The 21,234-nt window shown below is 42.7% G+C and overlaps 3 protein-coding genes across 3 annotated transcripts; 2 read left to right on the plus strand and 1 right to left on the minus strand.

Annotated features, from left to right (window-relative positions):
* Nucleotides 1-1,803: 1,803 nt before the first annotated feature.
* gtf3ab (general transcription factor IIIA, b) lies at nucleotides 1,804-3,929 on the plus strand (the record flags this gene model as incomplete). The annotated part of the gene is made up of 9 exons (XM_079234024.1): nucleotides 1,804-1,917; nucleotides 2,052-2,146; nucleotides 2,240-2,336; nucleotides 2,431-2,522; nucleotides 2,604-2,677; nucleotides 2,743-2,823; nucleotides 2,911-3,143; nucleotides 3,631-3,684; nucleotides 3,793-3,929. 9 exons carry the CDS (start codon nucleotides 1,804-1,806, stop codon nucleotides 3,910-3,912), a joined length of 960 nt encoding a protein of 319 aa, XP_079090150.1. The 3' UTR covers nucleotides 3,913-3,929.
* An 858-nt stretch (nucleotides 3,930-4,787) lies between these two features.
* lnx2a (ligand of numb-protein X 2a) lies at nucleotides 4,788-13,265 on the minus strand (the record flags this gene model as incomplete). The annotated part of the gene is made up of 10 exons (XM_079234321.1): nucleotides 4,788-4,923; nucleotides 6,001-6,159; nucleotides 6,592-6,817; nucleotides 6,911-7,088; nucleotides 7,452-7,625; nucleotides 7,751-8,164; nucleotides 8,883-9,082; nucleotides 9,282-9,419; nucleotides 9,529-9,764; nucleotides 12,862-13,265. The coding sequence occupies 10 exons, from the start codon at nucleotides 13,263-13,265 to the stop codon at nucleotides 4,788-4,790; spliced, it is 2,265 nt and encodes a 754-aa protein (XP_079090447.1).
* Nucleotides 13,266-17,028: 3,763 nt separating this feature from the next.
* Nucleotides 17,029-20,297, plus strand: LOC306750888 (uncharacterized protein). Its single transcript, XM_079234367.1, has 3 exons — nucleotides 17,029-17,157; nucleotides 17,640-17,714; nucleotides 19,546-20,297. The coding sequence occupies exons 1-3, from the start codon at nucleotides 17,132-17,134 to the stop codon at nucleotides 19,892-19,894; spliced, it is 450 nt and encodes a 149-aa protein (XP_079090493.1). The 5' UTR covers nucleotides 17,029-17,131; the 3' UTR covers nucleotides 19,895-20,297.
* The last annotated feature ends 937 nt before the right edge of the window (nucleotides 20,298-21,234 follow it).

A 21,234-nucleotide genomic window follows, 5' to 3' on the forward strand; every position in this document is an offset into this window, starting at 1 on the left:
CAGAGTGCATGCTGTATCTCTGTGTGTGATAGGTGGGGTGATAGAGTCTGTGTGGTTATCAGAAGGGAGGCTTGGTCATATATATATGTGGATATTGGGCCAGCTGTATTGATCCTGACCCTGACGGCAGAGGTGGAGGGGGTGGGAGGGACCGGATGAGAAGAGCAGGAGGCTGATAATGGTGTCAACTGACCCAGGCATGCTTACCTGAAGCGTGGGAGGGCACCGAGGTAACGCCCAACAGGCTCTCAATAGGCCTTATTCACAAAAGTCAGTCAAAGGTTTCACATAAGAGCATGGCATGGGCTCAGAGGGGTATCTCTAATGTTTGGACAAGCAGATAGTGTTATTGGATCGTCAGTCTCTGTCTTTTTTTTCTAGAGCCTTAAAAATGCGGATTCTTATTTTACTTAAAGCAGCTCCTTTTTAATTTTTGAAAGAAAAAAGGGCTCTTCTCAAATAAGCAAACAAACAAAAACACCATTGTTCAGTTCAACACACCAAAAGGGTTTTACTGTTTCAGGCTTACTTGGTTTGTTATGGTGGCTAATCTTAGCTAATGTTCGCGAACTTTAAGTAGATAATGCTAACTGTTTGTTTTGTTGACTTATTGACTTTTCTCGAGTTGTGTTACCGGTTACACAATGTTTTAGCATGTACATTAAAAAAGTTACATAATCTCGCTTAAAACCGTTTGCTTTAATCAAATGTTGTAGTTTTAGCATAAATGGCCATTAGTAACTGAGTTACTCTACTGTTACACAAAGTTTTAGCATGTACTAGTATCCTGTATGTGTTACTTGTGGCCACAGTGGCTACTGTTTATCTGAAGTTAGTCTAGCTTTAATGTTAGACTGTGTGACCTTCGTGAACACTAACTACTGTGCCGCATTTAGCTAAAATATTACAAGTGGAGGGTCATAAAGTGAGCAAAGTGTCATGCAGCAAAATGTGCCTAAAGTTAGCTAACATTATTAAACATTAGCTACTGATCATACTAGATCAAGCTAGGCTTAGGAATTTAGCAATGGTGGGTCTCATTGCTTATGAATTACATTTTCCATTTCCAAGAGAAAGAATGCGCAATTTCTTCTTTTAAACATAGTGTCGCTCTAACAGCGGAGAAATGTTGGTATAGTTTCAGATGTGTGGGTCATCAAAGATCTCATTGAAGACTATTTTCTGACAACAATAAATCACAGCTATCAGAAAACAATACTGGAGCGTTGATAAGATTAAGATTAGAGCAGTAAAGTCTGTGTGTGTGTGTGTGTGTGTGTGTGTGTGTGTGTGTGTGTGTGTGTGTGTGTGTGTGTGTGTGTGATTAATGGAGACAGACAGTCGCCTCTCTCCCTGCTTGCGCACCATGTACACACAGAGCAGATCAGTAGATAGGGACACATATCCTACTGCCTGGAGCCTGGGTGACGTTTTTAAAGCCTGAATCAATCAATGTGGAGGAAAGAGTCATGAAAGTTTATAATGTCTGAATATCAGTGAGCTCACTATTAAACTCAGGGAGCTAAATCGTTTTCTGGCAGCTTACATGTTGCATCACCTGTGCTACACCCCTGCACAACTGAGTGCACGTTTTTTTTGCATAACCATTTATTGCAGTAATATCATTAAATCTCAAATATATTGCATATTTTTCAGTTTCAGTAAAGTAGGACCCCCCCTCTATGCTCTAATTGGTACAGTCCAATCAGATAAATGAAGCACAGGTGAGCTGCTGGTTGTAGGTCAATAAATGTCCTGCACCTTTACTACAAGTTGTGTCTTTAACCACATCTCTGATAAAAGATGGGTGAGAGGTTGCAAAGTCAAAAAAGCTATGTCTGTTCTTTTTTGGATTGCAAAGCTATATTCAGTAAGTCATGGAAGCTAGAGGCTCATCTTTGCAAACACACAGGATTGGTAAGTGAACTACTAAACCAAGAAGAACACATGACATGAGAACGACCAAGTGGACACATCCTAACAGTTGATGTGTTTGATTGTCCAGTTAACGTTGGTGGGATTATGTGTCAAATGTTTCCCTTTTACTTCAGAAACCGTTCTCCTGTGATAACTGTGACAAGAGCTTTTGCACTCGTTATCAACTCACCAGACATGCGCTCAATCACAGTGGGGAAAAACCACACAAGTAAGCATCTATATTCATTATTTGAAGTGACTGGGAATAGTTAAATGTAACCTTGGTGTTTTGCTTTGACTGGTTACCTGCTCTGGTCTCCAGGTGTCTGGCTGACGGATGCTCCGAGGACTTTGTCACAAATGCCAGCATGAAGAACCACATGGCTCGAGTACACCATCGCCAGGAGAAGCAATATCAAGTACAGTAATACAAACATTTTCTTCTGTCTGGCTATTTTCTCTTTGGGGTTTAATATGACGCACTGACTTGCTTTTACTCCTGTTGTCTTTCAGTGTGACCATGAGGGCTGTGGAAATTATTTCAAGAAGAGGAACCAACTGAAGGCTCATAAGTGTGCGCACGACCAGCAGCTTCTGCCATTTCCGTGAGTGTCTAAATGTCTGATACAAGAATAACTGCAACTTGTCTGTTTTCGGCCATCTCAACTCTTATTTCTCGTTTGTAGTTGTACCATCAATGGCTGCACAAGAGCATTTCCCTCTCATGGAAAACTAAAGCATCATGAGAGAATGCATTCAGGTTGGTTTCAAACCAGAAGCTTTTTATTTCTTTTATTTCTGTGTTTAACAAACTCTCTGACACAGGCTACCCTTGTGAGAATGAAGCCTGTCCTTTCCAGGGAAAAACCTGGACAGAATATCTGAAGCACAGAAAAGAACATAAAGGTATGAATGCGTAATGCTGTAAAGTGTTGTGGTGCAACTTGTGAGTTAAGTCACAAAGCAACTGTATTTTGATGACTTTGTTCTCAGTCAAGGTGCCGTGTGGACAGTGCAAAAAGCAGTTTAACAATGCATGGTTCTTGCACCAGCATGAGCTGCGTGTCCACACCACGGAACAGAGGAAGCTGTTGTGCCCAAACAAAGATTGTGGTAAAAAATTCACCCGCCGCTTCAACTTGGAGAACCATGTCCTGGGAGACCATGAGGGGAAGAAGCCCTTTAGCTGTGCATATCCTGGCTGTAGCAAAATCTTTGCCATGAAGGTAAACCTTCACTTTAATTCAATGATATTAAGTGTTGATCCAACGCACAAACACTCAATCTACTGGGACGCTGTCATGCTGATAGTTTTGGCTTCGACATGATCTGCACATTGACGCTTTGCTGCAACAAACGGTGAATAGGTTTACTTGGAGGTGGTCAGAAACTACACTTTAAATGCAGCCATGATGATCTGGCCCTTGCAGTATGGAATAGTTTGTATCTGGGACTATTTTACAGAGGGACGGGTAACCATTGTTTCAATGCATATTAAATATTAAAACACTTTTCAGTGTTTTTGAGCAGCAGGGACTCGGTTGCAGTAAACATCATTGTATTTTGATGGTGGCAGATATTTAAAAATGGCAGCTTAAAAACAAACTATCCACAGGGTTAGACACACTACAAGGGATGTTTTTTGATATTTTTCTGCCTTGCTATATTGCGTTCCTGATGCAGTACACTTGGTAACTGGTCTATTATTATCAGGAGAGCCTGTGGCGACATGGTGTGGTGCATGACCCAGCAAAGAAAAAGCTGAAGGTAATGTGTCCTAAACTTTTTGTTCTCTTTTTCACAGTAAATTTGTCTTCTCTTCCCTTGGTCTTGTCTGTGTCCTTGTATGTATTTTTATTTTTGTCCCCCTTGCAGAAGCTGCATCCTAAAAAGAATCTGCCCTGGCGTGTGGCTCTGCAGGTCCGACTGGCAGCGGCAACCAATCGAGCAGAGACCAATGAGCTTGCTGAAAAGCTGCACAATACAACTTTATAGAATGACAAATATTGAGGCTGCGTTATATGAATATCTACTTGGATGTGTTTATTAATGGTGATGTAAATCCCATAATATTTCTGTTCAATATACTTTGTTTAATATACTTTATGAAAATAAATCCTAATTTAATACAGCACTATACTAGCTATCTTTCATATAAACATGTTCACTGACAATTTGCACTCGCCAAGTTAAAAAGCATGCTGTGGACCCATTAATCCTTGGAAGGAAATGTTTATTAAACAATCAGAACACACATTCACACACACATGTATAAAACTCCAGCTGATGGGACAGCTGGTTGTCATGGTGATGAGGCCTTCGGGCAGTTGAGCCCCCCCCAGGGTGCGGCAGGTTTCTAATAAGGCCCGAGGCTTATTCAGCTGGATGCAGCGCTGATGTTGCAGAAAATCTAGAGTGATTACAGGTTGTTATCCTAGATGACAGGATCACGGGCTACTGCTAAAGTTGAATATTCTATCTCTACCTGCAACGATGCATCCACCTGAATACAGCCCTGGATTCTACAACTGCCTGGTGAGGTGAACACGGCACAGATCGCCTGTTAACAGTTGCAGTACCATTTCTCCCTGTGGGAGTGATGACAACATGACCATATGAACACAGCAGTGTGTTTGTGAGTGCAGTCTGTCGAGTGACGTGCCACGATCTGGATCAGGTCCCACCTGGACAGGACAGGCTTGGTCCTGCTGGGTCTACTACAGTTCTGAATGCTTTTGGTCCTGGATTAAGCCCGTTATGGAGCGATGTACAGTAGCGTGTACCAGTTCACTTTGGCCAAGGTCGTTCCCAATATAGAACATTCTGGGTGGACTCTGTGTGGTGAGCAGCCGGCTTACGATCTGGCCCGGCTATACCAGGCTGCCGGGCCAGGAGACCACGGTAAGCGCCACCCGGCTGCGCTGCTCCTTCAGCATGGGCACCAGCGCAGAGTGGCTCATTCCTGCTGTCGACAGGCCGTTAACCTCCACGATCATATCGCCACACCTAAGGTGACACCACAAGTCAGTATGTCAAATAAATGGAGCCTGACGGCTTAAAGTGACATGCCATTCAAATGTCTCTTCACTATGGAACGTCATAAAAAAATATTTAAACAAAAATCACTTAAACAAGAGCAAACGCACTTCATATTCTAGTGAGTATTTCTGACAGCAGGATGGTGTATGTAAGCTACAGTGTGTTCATTATAATGACAGAACATGTCACGCAGTGCAAAGGTGTAGCTTATTGGTGTGTTTCTAAGCTCAATGGCACGGAGGATTATCAAGCTTTGGCTACTTATTAGTAGGGTCTATTTATTGCTGTGGTTTGGGCAGATTTGTTGGCAAAAGGAAAAATATAAATATACCTAGCGTTGAAGTATTTGAGAAAGTAATGGTACATTATTATTTTGTTTTACTGTGAGACGGAGAAAGGAAGATCCATGGGTGAATTGTAACCTAGTAGTTGTGGCAAATTAAATTGAACAGAAAAATATCTTGTAAAACGATTAATTAGTTAATCCTCCATTCACAGTCACTCAATGTTCAACCTCTACTTTTGAAATGCAGAACTGTTTGTTTGTAGATAGATAATGCATTCATATCATTTTATGTTATATTCCTATATATCAAACTTATTGGTAGCTGTTTGCATTATGACAATATGACATGATAGATTAGATACCTGATGACAGAGCAAAAAGGCAATGCCTGTCAAGTTCAATACCAAATAAAACTATTTGTTTTACGATAGAAAACTAAGTGTACAGTGAATATTTCAACCTTTCAACAACTGACACACAAATGTAGGACCAAAATCTCTGAACATTTTAGAGTCTCAGAAAGGGCTTCTATCTTGAATTTTAATGATTAACCTGCTGTTGTTTCACAGAAAAAAAGAAACCAAACTGGAAATGTTTTGATTTTGTTCTTCCCATAAACTCCGTAGGCGTGGCCTATCACCACGCCACCGCTATCAATCGGCAACTGGAGGTCACAGTTTATTTATCTGCTAATTCACCACCATATCACTGCTAATAGGAGCCACAGTCAGTCACGTGATGAACAACCGATTACTCACTTGAGGCGGCCGTCGTAGTACGCAGGTGTGCCGAGGACGATGGTCTTGATAAAGAACGCCTGGTTGCCGTGACTTTCCTCGTATCCCCCAACGATGCTGAAGCCCCAGCTGCCCGGGTGGCTCCTCCGCAGTACAATCTCATGACTACTGTGCAGGTAGCTGCAGGAGGAGGACAGAGAGCAGAGGCAACTAACTAAGAGATGGTCTCTGCCCTTCAAGGAGCAAAGTTGCTGCTTCATCTTTTAATGAGTGTCTATTGTGACTCTTAAAATCTATTAAAAGTAGTGGAAAATATCTGCCGGAGCGGTAGTATTACCTGTTTTCAAACTTGTTTAAAGACATTTTGTAAAATCTAAAGAAAAAAAATATTTTAGCCAGTTGAACATACCATGATACCTTATTTAAATAAAACATAACATATTTGTATTTATCAAAATAATGATATACAAATAAATCATATATTTTATTATCTAACCAGACAATTTAAAATAACAATTAGCCCAAATTCCAGTCCAAGCCTGAACATTTGAATAACTAACATGGACGAACAATATCATGCACTGACAATCACAAAAGTGCATTTCAGCTCACCTGGGTAAGCCCAGCCACATGATCCACGAAGGGGACCAGTTGGCATCAAAGTCGCTGTCATGTGTGTGAGGCAGCAGCTCGTCAGGGTCGTTCTCTTCCACCATGCTGACCTCCAGCACCCGCAGCTGTACCGAGGGCGAGGCAGCGCTGGCCTTCAGGGTGCCCACTGCCTCACTGTGGCTCAGGTACGTTAAGTCCTGCCCGTTAATACTCAGCAGGACATCACCTGGATGAGAGAGGAAGAAGACGCTGTAGTTTCTGATGCAATGTTTTCTATCTGAGTTGGTCCTGTTCTTGTCATTTCGGAGGGAGTGTTCACCTCGTTTGATTCGCCCGTCCCTCGACAAGCAGCCATGTGGTTGGACGCTGGTCACAAAGATTGGCAGCTCCCCGCTCTTACTACCCCGCCCTCCTGCGACAGTCATGCCTAGAGACTCGAGGGGCTCCTTCTTCACAGTGATGTGTTTCTCTTTACAGGTCACACACTGGGAAAGGTCCTGAGTATAATCCCACAGAGGCAGGACACACACACACACACGCACACAGTTTCAGTCACTAACACAGAAAAAATGCCTCCTTACTTATAGTCAGTTTTTACTTTTTTTCGACAAACATTAAGGAGCCAAGTTGTTCAAACTGATTAAATAAAAAGTATCCGAAAACTAGGGGGAAATGCATACGAGTCCCTAAAAGTATTAAAAAAACAAATGTTGTTTATATATATATAAATATAATGAGCCCTGTTAAAAAGCAAACACTTACATGTTTGTTCTGCAAAATCATATACAGTTAACTGTCAAAATACCCCAAAACACACAATCTGACCCATGTGGACAAACACACATGACACATTGGCTCACTCTGTGAGTGCTGGTGCGGGAGAGGTGTATTGGCACAGGGCTCGGGGTAGAGCTGTGGTTAGGCAGGAAGTGATCAAGGCAGTAGAGGTCTCTGGTGGAGCTGGATTTTGGCGGAGGAGGAGGAGTTGGTTTGGTAGGTCGGCCAATCAGCAGGTGGACTCGCTCTCCACTCGCCTGGGAAGACAGAGTTTGAGTCTTTCAGGGATCTTACTTCTCACTCACATTTCCTACTTTGGTGTTCATGTTTTTCCTTCTAAATAATACCAAAAGAAGCCTTCATGACCTAATGAAGCCCCCACCTGTATGATCTGAGCAGCCTGCTCCGGGGTGCCATGGCGTAGGTCCTGGTCATTGACTGCCAACACTCGGTCATTACTCCTCAGTCTGCAATCCTTCGCTGCCAGGCCTCCATCCAGCAGATCCAACACAAATACTCCCGACTCATCTGTTCGCCTCACCAGCTTAATGCCTAGCTGCTCTGTTGTGTCCCTCTTGTGTAGGGTGATTCTCAGGGTAGCAGGACTGGACGGGGCGCCCTCAGGGGTAGAGCAAGGGGCGTGCGGCACAGCCGGGGTGGAGGAGGAAGAGGAGGGAGGCGCCCGGGAGGCACAACGACGCTCCCTGAGCACAGTCAGCTGCAAAGTGGTGCAGGGGCGTGCCAGTGTAGAGCGGGCAAAACTGTGGGGGACATTACTGATGTCCACATTGTTCACCTTGGGAGACAAATAAGTCAGAGGAAACAATGGTTATTTAAGGTTCAATCCTGCATTAATAGATTTTTTGGTCAATGACATTAGCATTCATTTGAAGTCTTCTTACAAATGTAAGTCCAATATTCACTCACAGATTGTGTTTTGAGAAAAATATTTGGTTCTTTAGTTGCTAAATGCTCCACTATCTTCACCAGGCAGTCTTTGATTGTCTGCCTTCCTGAAAACAGCTGTCTGCTGCGACTGAGAATAAGGTTGATGAAAGCGGTGAGAGTGAAACAAAACATTAAAGTTGTGGGCCTTAAAGCCAAAACAGATGCTAAAATGCCCCTCAGAGCTGCAGAGCTAGATGCTCACTTTCTGTGTATTTGACTTTATGAGCAACCCCTCTCACACACAAGTAGTCATGTGATGCATTATAAATATACAAATATTGATTAGAGTACCTTTAAATAGTATAGGCAGAATAATAATAATAATAAACAGTTGATTTACCGGACAGTGAACAAGTTATTTTGCGAGGTATAGGAAAGAAAAAATATATACAAAAATCATTCAGATACAGACAAAAGGTAATACATTACTATTATATTATACAATAATATGGACTACTGTCTGCCATAATAGCTACTGTTAACCAATTCTTGCGTGATAACAACCATAGTGGACCTAATAGTTCAAATGAAGCCCCAAAGCAGCCAAATTAATTGTTGGGTTTTACCTGCAATAGCTGATCCCCGGCCAGCAGCCTCCCGTCTCGTGCAATGACCCCGTCTCTGTACACTTCTTGAATCACAATGTTGATGAGAGGCGTCTCGTTTCCCCCGACGACACTGATGCCCAGCTCAACATACGGGTTCGCCCGGTGGATCTCTATGGCAGTAATCTCTCCTTCAGGAAGCGAGGGCAACTTCACACATCCTTTATGGACAAACAGATCACATTACACAGCTGAATTTTAAACATCTAATTACACCATCTTCCGAATGTTGGCTGAATGGGATCATTCCTGTCGTTTAAGATTACAGCGCTTACAATGCAAGAAGCTGCAATATCTCCGATCTCTAGTATTCTGCCCTTCGGGAAGATGCTAAGATAAATGAAGGAAGTGATGTCATACCCTCTTCAGCGGAGAGAGGCGGCGACTCGGGGCAGTCCCAGCCAGAGGAGGTGGAGCTGACAGAGCGGAGGAGGTGGATGCAGGGATTACTGAGGGGCCGCTTCACCCTGGGGACCACACACTCCAACCCGACCACACCTAAACACAGAGGGACATGAAGACCTGGATGCCACTTCTTCTGCTTCTCATCGCTTTTTGTCTCAATCTAAATCCCTTCACTTCCTATATGACCAGCGGAGCCACTCACTTTCTTCCTCCGTGCTCTCCTCAAAGGCAGGGTTGTCGAGGCCGGCGTCGTCTGTCCATACGGGCCCATTGTCGCTGGTGTTATTAGGTCCAGAGGGTGGAGAGGGTGTGCGGTCTCTCAGCTCTGTCTGTGGCGAGCGGGGCGACCTGGGAGGGCTGGTCACCATCGCTCGCTCATCCCCGCTCTCACATCGCAGGCCTTCCACGTTGGTCTGCTGACACCTCGTCCCGGGACACCTTTCACCAAGCAACAGGCGTCAGTTTGTTAGTCCATCTGACGTGTAAAGAAAATCAGGTTCAGCATCAGTTAATTTAATGTGATGCAACTGATCCCATCAGGGAGAGTCTCTTTTTGTGTGTCCCCTTCTTAGAGAAGGTCAGAGTGCACGGTCACGTCAAGCTGGGAGGGATTCAGTGAAGAAGGGATTTTTGTAGGAAAGTCTCAATGACCTGCACTGATATAATTGCTGCATATCTTGATTTCTTTATATCCATTTGACTGCACTAAAGATGATACAAGTATATGAGGGAATATTTGTACATGTAGGTATGTTGCCATATGTATATTGCATGCTTCACATGTCAAACACATTTACACATGTGTAGGTTGTGAAAACACATTTTCTACCAATAATTATTTTTTTAAATTAATTGAAGCTACAAAATAGTGAAAATGTTAACTATCCATGACTCTTGAGTTTGGGTTAGGGTTTCGACCAAAGAACAGTCCAAAACCTAAAGATATTTTTTTTACAAGGGTATGAAACAAACATTCACATTTGAGAAGCTAAAACCAGTATAAATTAAGTATTTCTGCTTTATAAATTACTTAACTAATTGGTTAATGACATGTATGTCAGTTGCAAAAGCCTCTGAGATTTTCTTTCCATGAAAACAAACAAAGTGGAGACAGATGCATCAATTATGTCCCACAAATAGAAAATCTTCACTGTAAGACAGTTAAAAATAAACACAGACAGACACAAGGGATCAATGTGCTCTCACTCGTAATTGACAAAGAAGTATTTACTCCAAGTGGCAGCTATAAGCTGGTTAAATAATTTAAATGCTTCTTCTCTACATTTACTTACTTCTTAGAAAACAGGACCATGGGAAAACTGACATTGCTGTCCCACGATTCTTTGCTCTTGCAATATTTAAAATAAAAAACAGTCAACGAGCGATGTTGTACTGCTAATGTAATAATTCTCTTTCACATCTACCTTTGACGTTTCCGATCAAGACCAGGGAAAAATAGTTTTGAGAGACAAAATGTACGCACCATCAGTAATAAGATCAACCAGCCCACCTTCACCACGGTGGAACACTGTCGCTTGGCACTCTCGTCTTTTAATCTAATGTCCAGTGACCGATTCCCTCTCTTGGCTCCTGTTATCTTAGACCTTAAGTCTGCAGGATAGGGGATCGGCAAACCCCCGTTGGCCAGAGTTTTAATCTTTACTAAAGAATGTCACGTTAGTCCTCACAGTGACCTTGTTTGATCGCTCTCAAACCATCTTTCCTTGTCTTCTCTACACCCACATGATGTGCGCAACCTTCGCTGAGCTGTGATTGATTAACAAGGAGACTGTTGACAGTAACGTTTGATTTGGCTGTAGCTGCAAAATGAACTATGAGAAAACTGTCTTTTCAACTGTCTTTTCTTAAAGCGCAAATGAAACACACCCGTAGTCAGTTAGATAGATCTCGCTGCTAAAGCCTCTTTGACCTGGTGTGACCGTGTTGCTTACGGTGGCTAATGTGAGCTACATTTAGCTAAATGTAGACATATATTGCTGCGTTACTAATGTTATTAACGAGTCAGTTCACTGACTTTAAAAATTGACTCAGAAAAGCTTTTAACACCTTCCTAGTAATAGCTTGTTAGTGTGATCTTATTAAGGAACATCTCGTGGACTTAACTGAGGTGTTAGGCGGTCACCTGATATCCAGTAAATAAGCAAATGGATGCTACTTCGCAAAAGACACCATCTTTTAAAAGATTAACAAATAGAAGTTTGCTCCCAGATCAATAACACTAATATATTAGTCCTCACAACTATAGCTACTTGTTACACCATTACAGCATATTCTGACCAAAGTATTTGTACTAGAGGCCGACTGATTAATCCGCGCCGATATGACGTGTCACAAACTCTCGTTATCGGTGGAACTGGGTTCAGATAGTGGCCCACCTGTCATATTATATCATCCATTCAAAATCCACTATCGGTCGACCTCTCTTTTGTACCAAGCAAAGTTAATTGCTATGTGCTGAATATATTCTCCAAAGATTTTTACATTTATTTTGATCTCCCCTCATAATCTTCCATCAACGCAAAAGCAAAAACATCTGAACCTGGTTTCCCTATAATTACTCTGATACAAAGACAATTGCACACACATCATCAGGGCAACAGAGAAAGCAAGAAAGAGAGCAAGAAAGAAAGGAAATTGAGAGGCACACAAAAGGAAAGTTAGAGGAAACCGGTGAGAGGAAGGTTTGTGGCATCCCAAGTCACGCTGACTCAGGCTAAACTCACCACAGGCCAGGGTTGCCTTTGGCTGTCTCACAGAAGAAATGGTTGAAAAGGTCTCTGGTGTTGAAGTTGCTCAGCATGATTGCAGAATGAGAATATGGAGCTCCTGGTCAGTCAACTCATGACTGCAGTAGGGAACCACTAATCCCCTGTCACATGACCTACAGCCCAATAATCCCCACAGGGTCTCACAGCACCTGGTCCAAATGGGCCAAAAGCCAAAGTGTGAAACCCTTCAGGTGAAGGATCGTGGGTAAGTCTAACCGCTCTGGACTAAGAGCTATGATATCTTCAAAGGTTCCCGGCAATCGTGAGGATGGAGGGGTTATATAAAAGGTAACTAGAGTCGTCTTCATCGGCAATTAATTAATCAATTACGTTCTACATTGATAGTTGAATGGTTCAGTCGAGAACACTTCCGAGAAAAGATGTTGCAATTTCCCAGAACCCAAAGTGATGACTTCAAATTGCTTGATTACTCCGACCAACAAGTTAACTACCACAAAAGACAAAGTAAACCAGCAAATAACTACATTTGAGAAGATAGACCCAATGAATTGTTGGCATCTTTGTAAAGTAAAATTTGTTGCCAATCAACTCATTATTGACTAATCCTTTAACCATTGTCTTTGTTGATTGTCTGATACATTCAAAAGCAGCGACAACAAAGCTACAGTACTGATTCAAGGCCTGTGAAATTGTGGTTGCAGTGTATGCGCGGTGTTTGATCTGTGTGTGTGTGTGTTTGCACATACAAAGCATAAATCTATATGTGTGTACGCACGCTTTATTACCTGTGTTTGAGGTGTGCCTCCAGGTCACATCGTGGCATGCTGAGGGAGCAGACGGGGGTCAAAGGGCAGGACACGGACAGCTTGTCCAGCAGCTTGTGCACCAGTATGCTGGATCTGCGGCACGCCTGCAGCTGCAGCCGCGTCCTGTCCAGCGGGCAGAAGTCCCTCTCCTGGAGGAAGCTACGCAGGCAGCGGGCGCAGAAGGTGTGTCCGCACGGTGTGTCCAGCGGCTGCACCAGCGGCTGCAGGCAGATGTGGCACACAAGGTCGTCGTCCACTTCCAGACGGTAGTTGAAAAGGTGGTTCTCCCAGCTGCGGTGGATCTGGCCACACTCGGGACACAGAGCCTCCAAGGCTGGCTCCCCCGGCCCGGCTGGACCCACCTCGCAGCCTGGGCTGCCCATCTCTGCTCCTTCGACACAACTCAGCTTTGGCACAAAGGACTCCAGTGGTGCTGCAGTGTTTGGGAAGGGGCACACGTACTCCTATCCCATAAGCTTCACAGGATGAAGAAGTTACAGAGAGGACAGATGCCCCCCAGTGGCTGATGGCTCATCACCCTGCAGGTCAGAGGACAACGAAAGAGGGTTAAACAGCTGTTACAGAAAAACAACAAGTGTCTGATTATGTGCTTGTGCATTTATTCATGTGGCAAATGCTTTGTGCACGTGGACCCACGTGTCTGCACGGGATCGAGAGTGGCACTGTGTGTGTGTGTGTGTGTGTGTGTGTGTGTGTGTGTGTGTGTGTGTCAGTGAGTGTGCTGAGATTATGTATTGCTGCTCCTGTCCACTAATCTGGCAGTATAATCTCTCTTTTGCTCTCGCCTGCTGCAATCTTCCAATTCCACAGAGAGGGAATTATCTGGGATTGAGGCAGAGAGAGGACACAGATCAGAGGAAGTGGGATTGGGAAAGCAACAGAGAGGAAAAGTAGTGCCAGCCAGGGGTTAAAAGGAGCAGAGGCAGAGCTAGGAAGAAGAAAAGGCAATAAGAAGAGGTGCAAGAGAGAGTAATGGGATGTAGCCATCTGAAAAAGGCACAAAACAAGAAAAGTAAAATGAGAGAGGATGTGTGAGGCTCTGAAAGGCAGCCGAGTCCATGAAAGGGATGAAAACAAAGAAGAGAAGAAAAATAGTATTCACTCTTTACACATTCCCCACAGCAAACTTATTTTTGGTTCAGGCCATGTACAGTAGATGCACTCAGTCTTTTTACTGCAACAGAAAGAGAACATGCCTAAAGCAGAGTCTTGAAATACAGCACTCCGCGAGGAGAGAGCGTCCCCAGAGCTGATGCACTGTGTGCACTGATCACTTCCACAGGGTTTCACATCCAAAGCCATTCAGACCTTCAGACGCTCTATTAGCCGAGCCCCTGTGGGCCTGATGCAATCAGTGGACAGCAGAGGGCGTGCCTCGGCTCACAGCGGGCCGGCCGAGCCTCAGTGACTACCTGCCTCTGTTCCAGCGGGGGTCTGCTCTTGTCTCCATGACGACCTGGAGCCTGTTCTGTTCAGTGGGGCTTGACATTCAGAGTGTAGCCGTAGAGGGATGCAGAGGAGCCACACAACAGATGCATTTCTCTCTGCAGGATGCTCTGCTCCTCCCTGGTACAGCCTGAAAGCTTGTCAGACGGCGGAGACGATGATGAGAGCCCCTTTGGTTAGTTTTTTTTCCAACGCTTCTCCCGTCTCGTCTCCGTGGCTACCCATTTCTGTGACAACCTGCCTCTCCTGTCTCCTTGGCTACCGGACCGGTAGTTACTTATTTCAGCATCCTTTAAGTACGTGCTCCTGTCTGTGTGTGACTGGCTGCTTCTGTCTCTATCCCGCAGCTGGACATGAATTAATCATGAGGACACAAGGCTTCTCTGTTCCTATAACAAAGCTGTGACATCACCACATCACACACACACACACACACACACACACACACACACACACACACACACACACACACACACACACACACACACACACACTTGTAGACACGCAAGTATAAGTCTACAAAAGCGAAAGAAAACACACACACACACGCACACGCATGCACAAGAGCTTTTTAGGTGCCAGATCCTGCGAATGGTCTTTATCAATAAGTAAAGTCTTCAGGTTTTCACTGTGGCAGCAGTTTAGAGCCCCATCCATGAAAAGCACTTAAATCTATTTTAAACATAGCTGGACTCTGTAGCAACAGATTCTTTTACACAAGTCAGAGGAAGACTAGCAAATGCTTATCTCTCTTTTAGACTTACTGTGTGCGTGAGAGTCCAAGGCCATGCTGTTATTGTCTTTGCACTACTGCTGTCTATATTAATAAATAACAGTCTTGGCCCTGCACCTGTCTCTGCTCATTTTTCAGAGATGACAATCTAATCTTACAACACAGGACAAGCTATGAACAACCTCGTCTGCAGGAATGACATTTTCAGATAAGATGAGATGATGTTTTAGGCCACAGATTTAAAATCTCAGGTCCTGTCGGCTTAGCCTACATTCATGTAAACCCCCATCTCGTCGTCTCTTATCTTAAAACAAAATCTAATGGCTGGTAGCCACTTTCAAGAACAGGCCTTAATGTCTGTTGCAATATGCAGTTTTTTTCACAACAGTTAAGCATGCAATGCTAACAACAAAAACTGACACTGATATTATTGATAATTCCCATTATTTATCTCCTTGTCATTGTCCTGATATACCTTGGCAACGCACCAATGAAGTGTCATGATCCATTAGCTACCCGTCGGCGTTGAACACATTTGATTAGATGAGTGCATTTTTGTAATCATTGTTCCCATCTGTCTGTCTCCATCCCAGCCTCCACAAGCGGAGAAGCTAGGACAGATGAGGCGACAATGGCAATATCAATGCAAAGCAAGCCACACACTGACACCGTTCATGCAGCCCCTAAATATGAGCAGATGTAATATTACCTGCTCCGGCTGCTCCTCCGCGCCGTGCACTCCGGCCCCAAAAAGGGGAACGAATATTAGCTTCGGGACCTCAATCACGCATTCACCGCAACGGCCCGTTCCGCAAACCCGCACGAAAACGCCCCCGTGCCTTTGGCGGCGCTGGCCCCGCCCACTGCTGTCCGTCACCGCGGCTGGGCGGGGCCTGAAGCTGCCACTCCAGAGCAGAATCAGAGGTGGCTTCGTAACGGCCTGCTCAAAACAAATCTCTAAAATGTGATTTCTTGACCCTCACTCGCCTCTTTTACATTACAGTGATGTATATTAGGACTATTAATGGATGCAAACATGTATAATCTTCTTTGTAATTATAATGATCTATAATGATCTTTTTTGATCAATTTAATATTGAAGATTATGGGTTTTCTCTAATGGTCATGCAGTTTCAAGATTAGCGGTTGAATTGTGCAGCCATAAACCGTCAAAACTGTTTTTTGTGATACATTTAAGGTTTGAGTATGTCAGTAAAATCACATTCTTAGTGAAGGACTTCTTATATAATTGTAATGGCATATTTAATACAACTTCTAGTAATGTTTTGTAGTACAATAATAAAGCATTAATTTAATATTAATACAAATCTCTCTGGCAGGTGAGTCATTAGGCTCCTTCGAGATGAGCCAGTTCTGCGCACTGAAAAAAGTACTTCCTGATAGTTCCGAACTTTTGTTTACTTGTAGTTTACAGACCACGTTTGGATTTATTATATGTGTTTATAAATATATATTTATGTAAAAATGAGTGTGTAGCTGCATCCTTTGGTCTTTTGATGTCTGCCTGTGAAATACATTACTAGTAGTTTTGATGTGTGTTGTATAAATACGATTTTGTAATAACAACCACACAATAAATGTTTTTAGATCAAACATGAGACTAATAGTCAACAATCCAGCTTAAGTATTCCAACTACACATAAAATACGAATTTTCTACAACACGTGGTGTTTGCTGTCAGATCATACATACCTTTTCTTACTAAGAAACAGGACTTTTATTTGTGAGAAGTTATACTAGGGTAACTTATTTAAACTGCGTAAATAAACACAACTTAAATATCCAAGTGGAATTTTAAGGGTTTAAACTATTTTTGATCCAATAATTTAGGTATTTTGTAACAAAAAAAAACTTGAGTGACTGTTGGAAACTATCAGGCATCTTTAAGGACAGCTTAAATAACAGGGTCCTTGGTTGAAGGACCTCGCGGAGAAGTAAACAGAACGATGAGTGCTAGCGTCAATTAACATTTAATCATCGATTTCAGTCGATTTTACGTCTTACCAACGTGCAGTTAATTGCGCCGCGATGGCAGAAGACAATGAACTGGAGAAGTATGTCACTACTTTGCTGTTTATCCTCAGTCAACGTGTAACAGCTGCTAACACTTTTCTCCCCAAACCGTAACACCTCCTCCATCAGAGGGGCGGGATATTTCTGGTTGACAGCTGTTGTATTTACTGTGTTGTAAGACGAGTGTGTTGTCACTGTAAGGAAACCCTTCCACTAACACAGTCACCATTAATTGTCTCCGCTGGGCGGTTAAAGGTCGGCTAAATGAGTGAGTCTCCTCTGCTGATACTCCGCTGATTCAGCAACTCTGGTCAAAGTAGGACACTTCCGCTGTCCCTCATTCATTCACTAATGAATCACTGTCTCCTCTGCACCCTGCATCAGTCTGTTTCCTCTCACTTAATTAAATTATTCTCCCCTTGGCTCCCCCTTGAGGTTTCGTGCTATCTTTGTCCTCAACTTCTCCCAATTTCCTCTCCTTGACATGACCCATGTGTATGTATGTCTTTATTTATCTATGTAGGCGTGCAGTGGAGGAGCTCCTAAAAGAGACGGACAGGGCTCGAGTGAGAGCAGAGACCATGGGCCCTGCAGGATGGTGAGCAATGTGTTTGGCATGGCATCTGTCATCTGAGGACACTTGACTGCTACTTATCTGCTTCACTACATACACTGGGGCAGTTTTTGTTCCTTGAGCATATTTGTGGTGTTTTACGATTTAGTCTGTGGTCACTTTGTCTTGTTTTCTTGCTATTTTCGCAGCTATATGTTTGTTTATGTCCTCAGATAAGTATTTTACACTGTAGCTGCTTTACCCAGGGTACACGTACGTGTTTATAATACTATAATCAGAATCAGCTTTATTTGACTCCGGTTACACATTGCTCTTACATACAAAATATACAATAAACAAGATAAATATAAAAAAGACATTAAAGACAACAGTAGTCAAAAGTAGTGCAGATGGAGGAGTCTGATTAATTGTTCATCAGAGTGACGGCCAGTGGAAAGAAGCTGATGGAATGATACATACTCACAATAAGACTCAACAATACTGACAAACACTGAGACAAACCTACAGAATAACTGTAATAACAATAAACCTAATGCTCCATGTAATATGACATATGTTTGAGGAAAATGGCATATCTATTGACCATATTATTTCAGATCAGAGAAATGGACATTATTATATTTTTTTTAATGGATATTATTATATATTATTATATTTAGTTTACTAATGTTTAGTCTAAATGGTGTTTTGTGTAGTTATAGCCCACCCACCAAAATGTCATAATGTGTTATTTAAAAAGTAAAACCAAATTGAATGGATTGTTATTAGTTGGTTTATTCAGGGCGTTTACCTGAGATCAATATCTTGTTTACCAAAAACGCCTGATAACCAATTACATACATACACAGTAAATTTTACTCAAATTGAAAAAATAATGACTTAACAATATAACATTTGGTCCCAGTCTAAATGGAGTAAATTTTACTCTTGCCTCAGAGTTAATAATTCAGAGTAATTTTGACTCTATTCAGTGTTTATATTTAACTCTACATGATGATAATTTACTAGAATTCTACAAAGAATTTGATTCAATTCTAGAATGCTATATATAATCCGATTATATATAGAATTCTATATAGAATTCAATATAGAATTGGATTCAACTCCCTTCAGCTCTCTTCCATCCCATAAACCGTCAGCTCATTCCAGCGTAGCGAGAGGTTTCATGGCGGAGGAAACGGAACTTAACCTCTTGAAAACGATTGGAACCGTGGTGGGCGTGGTCACGCTGTTTTACTCCAATAGATTAAATTCTGAATATTTGCTCCTAGTCTAACGGCTAGTAATTACACTCCCAAATGATGAAATATTACTACTTAAGAGGAAAATAATAGTAACTCCGGAAAAATTACTCCCCCGTTTTTCCTGTGTAACATCAACGCAAGACAATTCAGTCACACAAATCAATCATTATCACACACACAAGGTTCCCCAGAGGATTGAGTGTTTCTAACTTTAGTTTGTGTTAGAGTTCATTCAATGTATAGTACTGGAAACCAGTCTCATTCCTGTGAAGAGATGGCATGAGCAAGGTCATAGCCAGGATTCATCAGAATCATCAATGTAACTCCCTCCAGGTTGCTAAACCCTCAAAATTCCCAGAGAGAAATCATGAGAACATGAACTCAATGTCCCCAGTGGTAGCTACAGCCCAACTTGTGAAGAACCATTACATGTTTTGTGAGCTGGTTTCATGGTTATTGGGTTTGAACTCCACTAAGGATGTCAAATATATTAATCAGCTTGGCCTTTTTAAATGAAAAGACATAACGCCTTCTAGAAGCCCGAGATTATCATCCAAAGGTCTCAGAGACAAGTGTCCAAGCTTAAAAGTGTCTGTTCACTCTGCTGTCAGGTTGAAGTGTCCCCTGCGCAGCACCAACAAGCGCTTCCTCCTCAACACCCTGCGCTCCACTGGCCTGCAGCCACGCACCGCTGAGTCCAGAGACAGGCACTCTGCCACGAGAGGGCGCCTGAGAAGCGACTCTCCGGACAGAAGCCGCAACCGCAGCAGAACACCTCCCAGAGATCACAGAAGTAGAGGACGCCACGCAGACCATAAACACCAACACAGGGACAGCTGCAATAACAAAGATAAGAAGTCGGAGAGAGACAAAGAGAGGAGCTACAGACACAAAGACAACAGAGACGGGAGACATGGAAGGGATGGCCAGAACAGAAGCAAAGAGAGACTTCATGAATAAAGACTTCTGTCGAGGGGAGAACACTGATTTTACAGAGGCCACTCCCTGTTCAGGCTGCATAGAGGTGGACACTCCTGCCACTGCTCACTGACCAGCGGACGCACCTCACAGAACTGCTGGCAGACTGCGAGAACTGTCCTGTGCACCGGTCTGAGAAGACGTTTATTCAAGTTTTTATTCCTGATGATAGATCATGTTTATGCAGGGTAGTTCATGATGTTTATTTGATTCAACTTAAATTGCTCATAAAGCCGTAGTCAAGGTTTTTTTTTCTTTCAGATTTTTCACTTAAATTGGACAACTTTTTAAAGCCAACGTTGTTGTTCCCCTCCACATGACTCATGGCCTGGTGTAATTATCTTGTACCTACAGTGAAGGAGGTTTGATTTCAATTATATGGTCATTATCAATCTTCTGTCATTATTCACCCATCATAATGTTTACATAAGCCATGCGGCTGTCGCCACTGGGTAAGCACATTTTATCGCGTGTCCAACTTTTTGGACATGTATATAGGTCTACCGGCTATCGGAAACACATTTGTTTGTCAAAGGAGAGAAGAAAAAAAATGTTTTTATTGACACTCCTACGTGTGTCCTTGTGTACAACTGGTCAGGGATTATTAGCAGTAAGGCTATAATAACAATAATTTACTGTGATAATCCACTGATTAATCTCGGATGCATATTTCCATATGTTTTAGTGGCGTCACCAAGGTTTCAGGCCAACAGATGGAAATGTGCTCAAGCGTTGAATGGGTTGCTTTTTATATCTTTTTCATCCATTTGGCCTGTCTCCATGTGTTTAAAGATGCACTCTTTTATTTTTCCACACCCCGAGCGTTTTATGGATTTGGCAACGGTCATTCTCTGTGGTCATGATTACCAGATAGATCTATTATATACTAAATTCAAAATGCATTACTACTCGCTTAAGCATTATGCCAAATTTAGTATCGGGAAATGCATTTAACACCCCTCATGCTTCATAAATCCTGTTGTCCATTTCCACTGCAGTGGAGCATAGCTTGGGTTAACTGTTTCCTTCCTCTTTGGAAGAACGATCAAATATAAACACCATTAAGCCATAGTGCAGGGGGTGATTTCTATAGAATTGGTTTACTTGAACTTTATTGCATCGCTGAGTGCCCCATTAAGATACTGTGGAAAGTGCCATAATTGCTTTTGAAGAACTCTGAGCAAATAGACTATATTGATACACTCTATCACCCTGAAAGTCGTCATGTAGGCCTACAATTTACATGGAAAATAGCTAAATCACTCTGATCATGTGGCAAAAGGCTCAAAAACGTTGCATAAACGTGCAAGGGGATCGCGTAG

Source organism: Taurulus bubalis (assembly GCF_910589615.1).
Source record: "Taurulus bubalis genome assembly, chromosome: 18".
Taxonomy (NCBI): Eukaryota; Metazoa; Chordata; class Actinopteri; order Perciformes; family Cottidae; genus Taurulus; species Taurulus bubalis.